This window comes from Rutidosis leptorrhynchoides, chromosome 8 (assembly GCF_046630445.1).
Source record: "Rutidosis leptorrhynchoides isolate AG116_Rl617_1_P2 chromosome 8, CSIRO_AGI_Rlap_v1, whole genome shotgun sequence".
In the NCBI taxonomy this organism is placed as follows: domain Eukaryota; kingdom Viridiplantae; phylum Streptophyta; class Magnoliopsida; order Asterales; family Asteraceae; genus Rutidosis; species Rutidosis leptorrhynchoides.
The window spans coordinates 257,421,841-257,437,211 of NC_092340.1; the positions used below are offsets into that span (position 1 = coordinate 257,421,841).

The 15,371-nt window shown below is 32.4% G+C and overlaps 1 protein-coding gene across 1 annotated transcript; it reads left to right on the forward strand.

The window, feature by feature from the left end:
* The first annotated feature begins 406 nt into the window (after positions 1 to 406).
* On the forward strand, positions 407 to 11,264 carry LOC139864137 (uncharacterized). The gene is made up of 2 exons (XM_071852726.1): positions 407 to 446; positions 10,243 to 11,264. The coding sequence occupies exons 1-2, from the start codon at positions 407 to 409 to the stop codon at positions 11,262 to 11,264; spliced, it is 1,062 nt and encodes a 353-aa protein (XP_071708827.1).
* The last annotated feature ends 4,107 nt before the right edge of the window (positions 11,265 to 15,371 follow it).

Below are 15,371 nucleotides of genomic sequence, written 5' to 3' on the forward strand. Positions count from 1 at the left end.
AGAACCAAGTAATTGACAACCTACTACTACAAAACTCAAACTGCTTACCTGCTGTGATGATCCGAGAACCACCACCATAGTTCACCATCCTTTTCATTTGTCACCACCACTATCCTCGTGTTCTTCTTCTTATTCTCCTAAGATCAATCACCATTGAACCCATTAAACCACCACATCGATCACCTATACTGATGTACAGTTTTCTTGTTTGCAAACACCTAAACAACTTGATGAATTCGACTTTCTTTCTATTTCAACTCGAATCAAAAACCAAAAATCGATGTATTAGCTGTTGCTATACTCCTGTCCAAACAATCACACCGACAGCCACGAATTTGCAACAGTCAATAATGATGATGATGAATTTTTGATGAATTAATAATAATGATGACACGAGAATGATACGATGAAGACTGATGATATTTACCTGATCGTCGTGATGATCGGTGCTCGAATAATGATGATACGATGATGAAAAGTGAGGATGATGTTGAAACGATGATGATGATGAACTAATGATCGATTATACCTCGAATCATGGATTAATCGATTGATCGATTGATCAATTACAGAATTGAACAACCCTTAAATCATGAATTTCTCCTGTGAGTATGATTCTGCAAATCTCGATCTGTTTTGAACTGATATTAAACACCATCCCTCTTTATTAGGTAGCTTATTATTATTATAATTATTATTATTATTATTATTATTAATGATATTATTAGAATTATTATTATTGTTATTATTATAATTATTATATAAGTATTATTATTAATATAATTTACATAAGTATTATAAATACTATAATTATTATCATAGTTATTATTATCATTAGTATTATTCTTATTATTTATATTATAAATATTTTCATTTCTATTAACATTATTATTTTTAACATTATCATTATTATTAAAATTTTATAATTACTATTAATGAAATTATTATTTTATATATAGTTATTTAATAAAAAAAAATACAACTTAACATTATTAATATCATGGTTATTATTACTATAATTACTATTATTATAAATATATATATATATATATATATATTTATATATATATATATATATATATATATATATATATATATATATATATATATATATATATATATATATATATATATATATATATACTTATATACTACTATTATTACTAAAAGATAATACAACTTTTTATCTAATATTATAACTATTAAAACTATACTCAATATACATAACTTAAAAAAAAATATTTTATATATAAAATGAATATATTTAATTTATTAAGGAAATCTATAAATTTTAAAATAAGATTCATACCACTAATTAAATATAAATTTGTCCGATTTCAATTATACGTGTTAATATATATATACCTGATATAGGTTCGTGAATCCGAGGTCAACCCTGCTTTGTTCAGTTGTTAAATGTCGTTATATGTATTTTTACTACAAAATACATTAGGTGAGTTTCATTTGCTCCCTTTTACTCATTACATTTTTGGGCTGAGAATATATGCAAATGCTTTATTAACTGTTTTACAATATTTATATGCGTGAGTTTCATTTGCTCCCTTTTTAAATGCTTTTGCAATATATATTTTTGGGACTGAGAATACATGCGCTGCTTTATAAATGTTTGACGAAATAGACATAAGTACTTAAAACTACATTCTATGGTTTGATTATTAAACTGAATATGCCTCTTTTAGTCTGGTAATCTAAGAATTAGGGAACAGACACCCTAATTGACGTGAATCCTAAAGATAGATCTATCAGGCTCAACAAGCCCCATCCAAAGTACCAGATGCTTTAGTACTTCGAAATTTATATCATGTCCGAAGGAGGATCCCGGAATGATGGGGATATTCTTATATGCATATTGTGAATGTCGGTTACCAGGTGTTCAATCCATATGAATGATTTTTGTCTCTATGCATGGGACGTATATTTATGAGAACTGAAAATGAAAATCTTGTGGTCTATTAAAATGATGGAAATGATTATTTATGTTTAACTAATGAACTCACCAACCTTTTGGTTGACACTTTAAAGCATGTTTATTCTCAGGTACGAAAGAAATCTTCCGTTGTGCATTTACTTATCTTAGAGATATTACTTGGAGTCATTCATGACATATTTCAAAAGACGTTGCATTCGAGTCGTTGATTTCATCAAGATTATTATTAAGTCAGTTATAGTTAGATATATTATAAAATGGTATGCACGCCGTCAACTTTTGATGTAATGAAAGATTGTCTTTTCAAAAACGAATGCAATGTTTGTAAAATGTATCATATAGAGATCAAGTACCTCGCGATGTAATCAACTGTTGTGAATCATTTATAATCAATATGGACTTCGTCCGGATGGATTAGGACGGGTCTTTACAAGAATGATGGGATTGTAATGACCCGTCCTAATTCATAAGAACGAATACAATAACATATGATTACATCGCGAGGTATTTGACCTCTATATGATACATTTTACAAACATTGCATTCGTTTTAAAAGACAAACTTTCATTACATCGAAGTTGACAGGCATGCATACCATTTCATAATATCCACCTATAAATGATCTAATCTGTCATTTACTTAATCATAATCTTTACTGAACTCAACGACTTGAATGCAACGTCTTTTGAAATATGCCATGAATGACTCCAAGTAATATCTTTAAAATGAGCAAATGCACAGCGGAAGATTTCTTTAACACCTGAGAATAAACATGCTTTAAAGTGTCAACCAAAAGGTTGGTGAGTTCATTAGTTTATCATAAACGATCATTTTCATCATTTTAATAGACCACAAGATTTTCATTTCCATTTCTCATAAATATACGTCCCATGCATAGAGACAAAAATCATTCATATGGATTGAACACCTGGTAACCGACATTAACAAGATGCATATAAAAATATCCCCTATCATTCCGGGACATCCATCGGACATGATAAAAACGAATTTGAGGTACTAAAGCATCCGGTACTTTGGATGGGGTTTGTTAGGCCCAATAGATCTATCTTTAGGATTCGCGTTAATTAGTAGATCGGTTTACTAATTCATAGGCTACCAAGCAAAAAGGGAATATTCGGCTTCGATCATTCAACCATATAATGTAGTTTCGATTACTTGTGTCTATTTCGTAAAACATTTATAAAAGTGCATGTATTCTCAATCCCAAAAATATATATATATTGCAAAAGCATTTAAAAAGGGAGCAAATGAAACTCGCCATACTGTATTTCGTAGTAAAATACATATAACGTCATTGAACAAGTGCAAGGTTGGCCTCGGATTCACGAACCTAAATTAATTATATATATTTATATGTTGGTCAATATTTGTCTAACAATTTAGGTTAGGTCATAGTGTATCACAATTCTAATGCTCGAGACTAATATGCAACAGTCAATAAAAAGTCAACTTGACTCAAAATGATTTCCAAAATCTATACATGATTATCATATAACTTAAATATCATCGTTTTATATATATTTAATATTTTTAACAGGTTTTATGAAAGTAAATAATAAAAGTCATTTGTTAAGAAAAATTTATATTTAAAATTTATATATGATAAAAATATACTTTTTTATATCTTAAGTAATAAAATTTATAAAGTTCATTTAATATAACGATAGATATTATTAATGTAAATAAATTACGTGTAATAAAATATCTTTGTATTACATATTTATTTGATAAAATAATATTGATAATAACAATAATAATTAGAAGTATTATTTTGTAATAATAGTTATTATTATTCTGCTAATAAAATATCTATATTTATATTAACTAAAAATGATATTAAAATGATAATTTTTATTAATAATAGTACTAAGTTAAAATATATTTATATTTTCATTTTGAAATATAAATTTGAACTATATATAATATATAGTTTTTCAAAACTAATAATATTCAAATCTATATATCTTGAAATCGTTTAAATAATAAGAAATATTATTCGTAATAATTGTATTTTTTAAAGTTAAAAATTGATATACTTTATTTATATAAAACGTTTACAAAGATATTTTAGTATTCCAATTACTTTATATTCCAAATCATTTTATCACAAAGGTTATAATAGTAGAATTTGTTATGTCATAAGACGTTCTTAAAAAGTCTATTATATCGAAATGACGTTTTTGTTTAAGTAAAAATCATATATAAATCATATCAGGTTTCAAGGTTTTAACTTCCAGTTTAATCATGACTCGTAGGATTAAGTCTAAAGAAAAATCAAACGTAAGGAATCATCTTAATGTAAAATGTCGATCTATTTAACTTGTCAATATCTATTCTCTAATTTCACTTTCACAATACCTAATATGAAGGTTAATTAATTTATCTTATCAAAAGTCACGAGACAATTATTGTAAGGCATGTATTGGAATTTAACAGAAATTTCCACCAATCTGACTTGCTCTCACTACTTGACACTTTGTCCTTACTCGAAGATCACTTTATCATTTATTCCGAATATCGTTAAAAAGGAAAGGTTTTTCTAAATCAAAGTGGACCTCTCAATAGAGACTCAAAATCATAATTCAATGTATTTGATATTTCAATCTTTTGATATTATCTTTAAATTCCATCGATAATTATTCTAAATATATTTTGAAACAAATACGTTTATGTAAAGTATTATACGTCTAATACTTTGTTAACGTTTTCAAGTTATAATATATATACATATACATATATAATCATATCCGTTCATATAATGGTTCGTGAATCATTGAAATATGGTCGAGGTTAAATGAATGTATGAACACAGTTTAAAATTCTTGATATTCAATTTAACAAACTTTGCTTATCGTGTCAGAAACATATAAAGATTAAAGTTTAAATTTGGTCGGAAATTTCTGGGTCATCACAATACCTACCCGTTAAAGAAATTTCGTCTCGAAATTTGATTGGGTTGGTCATGGCTGACAATAAGTATGTTTTCATGCGCATATAAGCTAAAGATTAGGTTTTTATCATCATTGAGTAATATGGACAAAATCATTTGATTTTGTGAAGAGTACGAGTGAAGCTATCACCAAAAGAGTGAATTGAGTAGGTATAGATTCGTCATATCTTTTGACGTAGATAGGATTGATTTTCAAGTTCAAGAGATTTGAAGAAAATCTTCGTAATAAGATTTGATTCTCCGGTAACCAAGGGAATTAGGATCCACTTTAAATGTGATCATCCTTTTTGATTGCTCCGTCGGATGTTTTGCTATAAATTCCACCCTCTTCGTTTTCTTACAACTCACACGTTATATTCTTTCTCCTTTAATTCATACTTTGAGTCATTTGTCAATATGCTTCATCCAGTTCTGGTTCTCGATATACTCCTAACTTTCATATCAGTCATTCTTCTTTTTCACCTGCCGCCAGAAGAATCTATTTACTTCTACTACATTTTGGGTTTTATAGTGTTCTTAGTTCTCCCATGTCTTTATATTGCTATCTGTATCGATATCTACATTTTATAGTTTCTGCGTTGTTGTTGGGTTTTATATCTTTCCTTACATTTCGATGTTCCTGCTTCTGTCTTCTATAATCATTGTCATCCCCAATTAATGCTCTCTTTTATTTGCTGCAATTTATACCCCAATTTCTATTTCGGAGTTTTGTCCTTTTGTTTCTTCTTCTTCAGATTAAACACCGCTTGTAATGGTCCAGAATTTGCAGATATGAATTTTGAATGAATATAGTTAATGTTCTAAGAAGGAAATTGAAATGGCACGATTTTGATTTGTCAAATTACCAGAATATCCTGGAAAAGACCGAATCATCAAGAAATATTTTCTTGATATTTTTAGAGGTTAAATAGAATACGAGAGTCGTGTAACATGGCACATGATGACATTATGATCTGTGAATCATCACGTTCCATTTAGAAACTCAGCATGACTTACTGTAATATAATCGCGTTGATCAAGTGTCATTATATTATATTAACTCATGCTTCAGTTCCCAACATTACTTCAAAAACATTCTTACTTCAAACTCGAAGGTTTCAGAATTTATAAACTAAACAGTTTCATTAATGATGTGATACAGATAACGCGAGAGGATAAATGATTTCAGATGAGGATATTTATGAAAATATCTTCAGAAATATGGAGGATATTTATAATGAAAGATACGATGATATCATAGAATTGCTAATATCAGAGGATGATGAATGATATTGTTTGTAGGGGTTTAGAGTCAGGAGCAAGGTATTCGATAATGACTTCAGCAGACACGGAATTATTTGGATTCTTTAAAGGTAGATTTCATCCTTGTGATTTGTCCACAGCCTCCTTCATACTTTGCTCAATCCGTTTTTCAGTACCAAATCTTCTCTTTTTCTGAGCTTTGCCAACACACTACTCTTTATCATCAAACTTTTTACTGTTAAGGTTGTTCATAGTTTTTGCTTCTTCATCAGCATTTCGAGAACTAGTTCGGAGTTCAGGGTGTTTTTCAGAAACTTCACATTCGAGGTATGTAAATCTTGGAGGTAGACGTTATATAACTGTTGATGTAGACATGCTGCGAGATTTCAAAATATTGATTGCTAATTCTCAATAATTGGTATGAAAATTCTTGTTACAAAATGCGGATGAGTAATTTATGGGGTTTCCAATGAATAGGTACAGTGATTTTTTTCGGAGAGGCTTAAAGATCAATGAAGTTGTTGGTAAGTTTACTGCTAATGTGGTGAAACATAAACGGTTCTCCGGTAACGATGGTGAAAGGGTAACGTGTATATCGAGATTATAATAAGATTGTTTCAACTGAAAAATCGAGGTTGACTTGCTGGAGCTGTGACAAAACTGACTACTTTGGAAAGGAATTGAAAAGTCATTTTTGCTAATAAATGCCAAAGGATTTGACGCGAATACGTGTTAAATTATGACTTTGGTTTCGAGAGCTTTTCAGGTATATAACTGTGGGTAATATGTGGTTGGATCATCATCTCGATTGCTCATTATTTGAAGTGTCTTCAGAAATTTTGGAGGGTTTGAACACATATTGTAATCGTTAATATACATATGATGTTCTAACACAGTTTTTGAAGTCAAAGTATAGCTTTGAAAGATGTACGAATCTATAAATGATAATACCGGTTATATCTCGAATTGGATTTTGATTTGTCAAAAATCATAATTCGTAATCAATTTTTAGATGAGAATGGTTGTTTTGATTTCTATAAAAGAGGGTATATTGTTGTGAAAGTAGTAAGTATAGTTGATGATTTGCTTAATCAGATTTGAAGAATGTAACATATTAATTGTGAATTTATATATCTCTCGGGTATTACCTACCCGTTAAAAAAAATTTACAATTAATATTTTGTACAAACGAATTTTTATTACAGTCTTTAGGAAAATATATATGTGTATATTTCCTTTAGATGTAACATATATTTAATGAGTTAATATTAAATTAAACTCATTGATTTACGGTTGAAACTAGAATTGAGTAATCCCTAAAACTTTAGAAACCACATAAGTATTTCTTCAATGATATTATGCATCAATACTTTGTTATTTGTTGATGCATGATATTGATTTTTGTGAAATTCTTGTGAACTTCGCACGATACGAATGATGTTGTCTGAAAAGTTTCGAGTACGTCGTTGATGAAAGTGTAAAATCAAACATATATTTGAATAATACATTTAATTTATTATAAGATAGAATTCATTAAATTTAAAACAGAAATTGTAGTTAACACCGGTTAAGTTGCGGACGAAGGACGTACATTATTGCATATTAGTAATATGAATTAACCGAGTAGTTAAGATTCACACATAATAGCTTAGTACGGAAAGATTTATTATGGTTTAAAGATTTACATATATAAGATATACATATAAATCTTTTCGGTGGAAATGAGTTAATACTTCATAACTCGTTGATACAATATATTTGTTGTTGATTCGTAAGTGAGTCTTGAACTGACAGAGTTTGTGATGTTACAGGTACTGTTGATTTTGACGATGCTGACGGCACTGACTGTGCTGGTGATGCTAACGGTACTGTTGATGCTGTTGGTAAAACAAGTCTAGCTTGTAAATCGTGCACCATTTTCGATCAAAGTTTCTACTCTACCGTCTCCGTTTACTCATCTGCTCTACGGTTAGATTTAAATAATCTCTAAGACTTTGGAGATTACATAATCGCCACAAAGATACCTCTTCCATGAAGTTATAAATTAATACTTCATCGTTTATTGTTGTTGGTATTTCTTGATATTTACAGGGCGTATGATGTTGATACTTGAGGTACAGATTGTGATGTTGTGTTGTGGAATGCGGATGTTGTTGGTGGTGGTGGTGATGTACTGTTGGTGTTGCTGATGGTGGTACTGTTTATGCTGCTGATGGTGCTGCTGGTGTTTGTAACCTTTACACCATATTCCCCAAAGTCACTACCCGAGCGCGAAGCTCGTTGACTTCTATTATACCGGGGTGATTGTCGGTTCGGACGAGCGGATAAATAAAATCTAGGATTTGATGTAGTATATAATCGTGACGAGATACTCTGGAAATGAGAGAAAAAATGGTATTTCAGACAGGTTCGCCGGTAAGTGCTTCAGGTTCTTCGTCAAGAGGACAATGTGGTGGATGGAAAGGATCGCCTTCTTCTTATCTCCAATGATTGAGGAGACTACGAACCCATCCCTAATTCATCCAGAATAGATGATGGCTGATTGGTTGATCCATTCCAGTCACACTGCTTTCGGAGCTTGAGTGGGATTCCATTTCGGAATCCGAGGGACTTGAACTAATGACGAATTCTATTTCGTACAATTGAATAAAGGATTTTTTGATATGAAATGATTTTTCGGTTATCGGGTGGTATTCTAATTACATAGAATATCTGTATATAAATAGAGCAAAAGATTTCGTAGATTACGGAGGAATTTACGGAATATGTCAGGCAAAGTTTACAGTAACAGATACGCTAAGATATGAATTGGCGATACGCTAAGATATGAATTTTGTCTATACACTATTCGTGCAATCAATGCAGTAGAATGTGTCTAGACTTAAGAATGATAAGCAGGTAATTTCCTATGGATGATAAGTAGATGATTTCCGACTAGAAATGATAAGCAAAACTTTTGACATGCAGACACGGTCGAAGTCCAGACTCACTAATGCATCCTAACGACTTATCAGTTAGACACACTAATGCAGACCTGGTTCGCTAAGACCACCGCTCTGATACCACATGTAATGACCTGTCCTAATCCATAAGAACGAATACAATAACATATGATTACATCGCGAGGTATTTGACCTCTATATGATACATTTTACAAACATTGCATTCGTTTTAAAAGACAAACTTTTATTACATCGAAAGTTGACAGGCATGCATACCATTTCATAATATCCATCTATAAATGATCTAATCTGTCATTTACTTAATCATAATCTTTACTGAACTCAACAACTTGAATGCAACGTCTTTTGAAATATGCCATGAATGACTCCAAGTAATATCTTTAAAATGAGCAAATGCACAGCGGAAGATTTATTTAACACCTGAGAATAAACATGCTTTAAAGTGTCAACCAAAAGGTTGGTGAGTTCATTAGTTTATCATAAATGATCATTTTCATCATTTTAATAGACCATTGGATTAATTGCATTGGATTAATTGCTAGTGGAGGTGTCTTTTAATCTACAATTGTTTATCGTATAAATCTAGAAGTTAAGAGTATAGATGCTTTTTTTGTCTTTGGTACATCCTTTATAGTCGAAGGTGATTTCAATTTATATTATCATTATCATCTTTATATAAACATAATAGTCTCCATTATAGTCTTTCCTGGTGTTTAATTTCTATCCCTTTAATTATTTATGCTACTTATATACTCCGTATTATATTAATTTGTATTATATTATTAGTTTTTAGAGCTAGTAAATTTGTAATAACTTTAACTTAATTATTATCTGTATCATTCACTATTATTTATTATTATTAAGTATTATTATTATTCTTTATTTTGTTTTTTTTACTGTTACTGTTATCCATAATTTTTTGCTGGTAGCAATTGAATCTGAAACTGACTTATACCATCTTCATTTATTTAGTTTTTAATTAACTGGTAATATAGATATTCCTATACCCTTACACTTAATAATTGGACACTGTTTTTCTTAGTTTTTTATACGAATTTAACTTATTCATTTTTTTTTACTTGTACTGGGTCACCTTTTTAGTGAATAAAGTAATATAGATCCTACGCGTACTTATGGTCACTTGAGGTCATGTTCTCCTAATTTTGGGGCGGGTAGGCCTAGAGGGGTTAGAGGTGGTTGTAGGGTAGCCACCCTTGGTAGGATTAGAGTGGGTAGCTGGAATATAGGAACCTTGACTGGTAAGAGGATTGAGCTCGTTGATACCTTTCGTAAGAGTAATGTAGATATTGTGTGTGTTCAAGAGACTAGATGGAAGGGTGAAGAGGCGATAGAGATTGAGGACTATAAGTTGTGGTACTCGGGTTCTAGGATAGCACGGAACGGGGTAGGTATCTTTTTAGGTAAACTACATATAGATAACGTCGTTGACGTGGGCAGGTTTAGCGATAGGATTATGTCGGTTAGTTTAATTATTAAGGAGGAGACTTTCACGGTCATTAGTGCATACGCACCTCATGCGGGTTTAGGTGATGCCGAAAAGAAGAGTTTCTGGGAATTGTTAGATGAGGTGGTGAGGGGGTGCCCAGCGGACCATCGACTGATTATAGGTGGTGATCTGAATGGACATATAGGAGCGGAGACAGAAGGTTATGAGGGAGCCCATGGGGGCTTTGGGTTTGGTCCTAGAAATGAAGAGGGGCGCTCAATTCTTGAGTTTGCCATTGCCCACGAGTTGGTGGTAGCAAACTCTTTCTTCAAGAAGAGGGATGCTCAGTTAGCCACTTTCCATAGCGGGGATCGTAGCACCCAGATTGACTTTTTTCTTCTTCGTAAAGGGGAACTTATGACCTGTAGGGACTGTAAGGTCCTTCCAGCTTTGACGTGCTCCTCCCAGCACAGATTGCTGGTCATGGACCTAGTCACTAAGGGAAGAGTTGGCAGGAGGGCTAGGGTTGTACAACCTAGAATCCTTTGGAAGAACCTCTATGGAGCGAATGCGGAGACTTTTAGAGCGAATGTTGTTGAGAGATTGAGTGTAGAAGGGGATAACGTTGCCCCTACAGAAGCAGACCAGTTATGGAATCGCATGGCGTCCACTATCAGAGATGTGGCAAAGTAGACCTTAGGAATGGCTACAGGGACATCGAGAGCCCATAAGAGTAGAAGAGAGTCGTGGTGGCTTAGTGACGATGTCCAAACGAAAGTCGCTTTAAAGCAGGCGAGGTTTAGGGAGCTCATTACTCTTGGAGAAGGGTCACATGAAGAGAGAACTAGGGTAGAAGAAAGATATAAAGAAGCTAAAAGAGAAGCAAAGAAGGCCGTAGCAATTGCAAAAGACAAAGCATACGAAGATTTATATAGGAAACTAGACTCTAAAGAGGGAGCTAATGACGTATATAGGATAGCCAAAGCTAGGGAGCGAAGAAGCAGGGACTTAGGTAACATCAAATATATCAAGGATGTAGTGGGTCAAAGTATAGTAAGAGAAGATCTTATTAGGAAAAGATGGGAAGATTATTTTGCATCTCTTTTCGGTAGGGGAAGACCAGAGCGGAACGGTGAATCCCACGAGGTTCGGGAGTTTCAAAACAACTGTTTCTGTACGATGATTAACGAGGAGGAAGTTAGATTGGCCCTACGAAAGATGGGGAGAAACAAAGGAGTAGGACCGGATCAAATTCCGATTGAGGCGTGGAAGTGCCTAGGAGGCTATGGGGTTAGATTGTTGACAAACCTTTTCAACACGACGTTTAGAAGCGCAAATATGCCTATGGAATGGAGACTCAGTGAGGTTATTCCTATTTACAAGAACAAGGGAGATGCGCAAATATGTAGTAATTATAGAGGCATAAAGTTACTTAGTCATACTATGAAGCTTTGGGAAAGAGTGATGGAGACGAGGCTCACGCGAGACAAAGGTTTCAGAGAACCAATTCGGTTTCATGCCAGGTCGCTCGTCGATGGAAGCGATTCACATAGTTAGAAGCCTTATGGAGAAGTGTAGGGAAAAACAAAAGAACCTACACATGGCATTCTTAGACTTGGAAAAAGCTTATGATTGTGTCCCGCGTGAGCTGATTTGGAAGACGCTTAATGTTAGGGGTGTCCCAAGTAGATATATAAGATCTATTAGAGATATGTACGAGGGGGCGAAGACTCGTGTACGCACGGCGGTAGGAAACACAGAGTTTTTCCCTGTTGAGGTAGGTCTACATCAAGGATCTGCCCTTAGCCCTTATCTTTTTGCTTTGATCCTAGACGAGTTGACTCATAGGATACAAGACAACATCCCATGGTGCCTGATTTTTGCCGACGATATTGTATTAGTTTCGGATTCCCAGGATGAGCTTAACAGAAGGCTTGAGCAATGGAGGATCGCCTTAGAATCAAATGGCCTACGGATTAGCAGACTTAAATCGGAGTACCTTAGATGTGATTTCAAGAAGAGTGAAGAGGAACACGACGATATAGTGGATATCCGAATTGGGGATCAGATTTTACCCCCGCAAGAGTCCTTTAGATATTTAGGCTCGATGCTTCACAATTCGGGAAGGATAGATGAGGACGTGACGCATCGTATACGTGTAGGATGGTTGAAGTGGAGGGCTGCGAAAGGGGTGTTGTGCGACAAGAAGGTGCCCCTTAAGCTGAAAGGGAAATTCTTCAAGGTGGCAATCGGACCAGCCATGTTGTACGGATCAGAGTGTTGGCCAATGACGAAGGCCCAAGAGAGGAGAATGGAGGTGGCAGAAATGAGGATGCTTAGATGGACGTGTGGTAAGACCATGCTAGATATGATACCAAATGGAGTTTTTAGGGAGAAATTGGAAGTTGGGAACATCATCAACAAACTTAGGGAAAGACGACTTAGATGGTTTGGGCATGTCAGGAGGCGCCCAATTTTAGCCCCGGTTAGGAGAGTCGAGACCCTCGCCGTTGGCGGCGTAAGGAGAAGGGGTAGATCTAGACGTAGGATGGAGGATAGATTGAAGCTGGACATGAAAGAGCTTATACTGACGGAGGACATGACTTTTGATAGGAGCCTGTGGAGGAGTAGAATTAGGATAATTGAGTAAGTTGATTTTTTTTTTCAATGTTTTTATTACATTTATTGTACAACTACATACATAACTATAACTAGTTATTCTATAGTTACACTATATATACCCCTCCACATAGTATATATGCACCTGTATCTATTTATATGTATTTAGGCTATATACATGTACCGTTGCATATGTGTGTATCTATATATGTATCTATGTATCTAAGTAACATGTATTGGTGTATGTATGATTGTCTGTCTTGTTTCTGTACCTAGGTATATATATCTACGAATTTATCTATATGTATATATGTTTAAGCATGGGTTTTTATCCATGCTTATGTGTGGTGCGTGTATATATATATATATATATATATATATATATATATATATATATATATATATATATATATATATATATATATATATATATATTTATTTATTTATTTATTTTGTTTGTCTGTATGTCTACTTGATTTTAAATGGTTTTGTGCTCTATATGATTCATGCTATTTGCCCTACTGTTGTGCAATACTGCTATTTGTGTTCCCTTTTTGGTTACTGTGTTTGGTTGCATCTTGCTAGGCGCACATAACCCTTACAGGTACGTATCTTTTGCCCTATCTATTTCGTTTTTATGAGCACATCTGGCCGGAGATCCTTTTTGGAAGCAATCTCTTTTGCTCTAGAGTAGAGGGAGGGACGACCTTATCTAGGCGCGGGTTCTATACTCGCGGGTGGAGTAGCGACTTCCTTCTAATCTAGGGTACGAGGAATGATTGTCTACACCCACCTCTCCCATACCCCACTTTTGTGGGATTGGGTATTGTTGTTGTTGTTGTTAATAGACCACAAGATTTTCATTTCCATTTCTCATAAATATACGTCCCATGCATAGAGGCAAAAATCATTCATATGGATTGAACACCTGGTAACCGACATTAACAAGATGCATATAAGAATATCCCCAATCATTCCGGGCCATCCATCGGACATGATAAAAACGAATTCAAAGTACTAAAGCATCCGGTACTTTGGATGGGGTTTGTTAGGCCCAATAGATCTATCTTTAGGATTTGCGTCATTTAGTAGATTGGTTTACTAATTCTTAGGCTACCAAGCAAAAGGGGCATATTCGGCTCCGATCATTCAACCATATAATGTAGTTTCGATTACTTGTGTCTATTTCGTAAAACATTTATAAAAGCGCATGTATTCTCAGTCCCAAAAATATATATATTGCAAAAGCATTTAAAAAGGGAGTAAATGAAACACACCATAGTGTATTTTGTAGTAAAATACATATAACGTCATTGAACAAGTGCAAGGTTGGCCTCGGATTCATGAACCTAAATTAATTATATATATATATATATATATATATATATATATATATATATATATATATATATATATATATATATATATATATATATATGTTAGTCAATATTTGTCTAACAATTTACGTTAGGTCATAGTGTATCACAATCCTAATGCTCGAGACTAATATGCAACAGTCAACAAAAAGTCAACTTGACCCAAAATGATTTCCAAAATCCATACATGATTATCATATAACTTAAATATCGTCGTTTTATATATATTTAATCTTTTTAACAGGTTTTATGAAAGTAAATAATAAAAGTCAGTTGTTAAGAAAAATTTATATTTAAAATTTATATATGATAAAAATATACTTTTTTTATATCTTAAGTAATAAAATTTATAAAGTTCATTTAATATAACGATAGATATTATTAATGTAAATATATTACGTGTAATAAAATATCTTTGTATTACATATTTATTTGATAAAATAATATCGATAATAACAATAATAATTAGAAGTTGTATTATTTTGTAATAATAGTTATTATTATTCTGCTAATAAAATATCTATATTTATATTTACTAAAAATGATATTAAAATGATAATTTTTATTAATAATAGTACTAAGCTGATAATAATAATAATATTTTATAATAACAATGATATTTCTATTAAAAAATGATAATTTTAGTAAAAATGATAGTTTTAATAATAATAATACTTTTAATAATAATAAAATGATAAAACTAATAAGAACGATAATTTTATCTAATTCAATATCTTACAATATTTTAATTTCACCATGATATTCATACTCATTATTTCCTAATCGATTTATTTAATATCTTTTA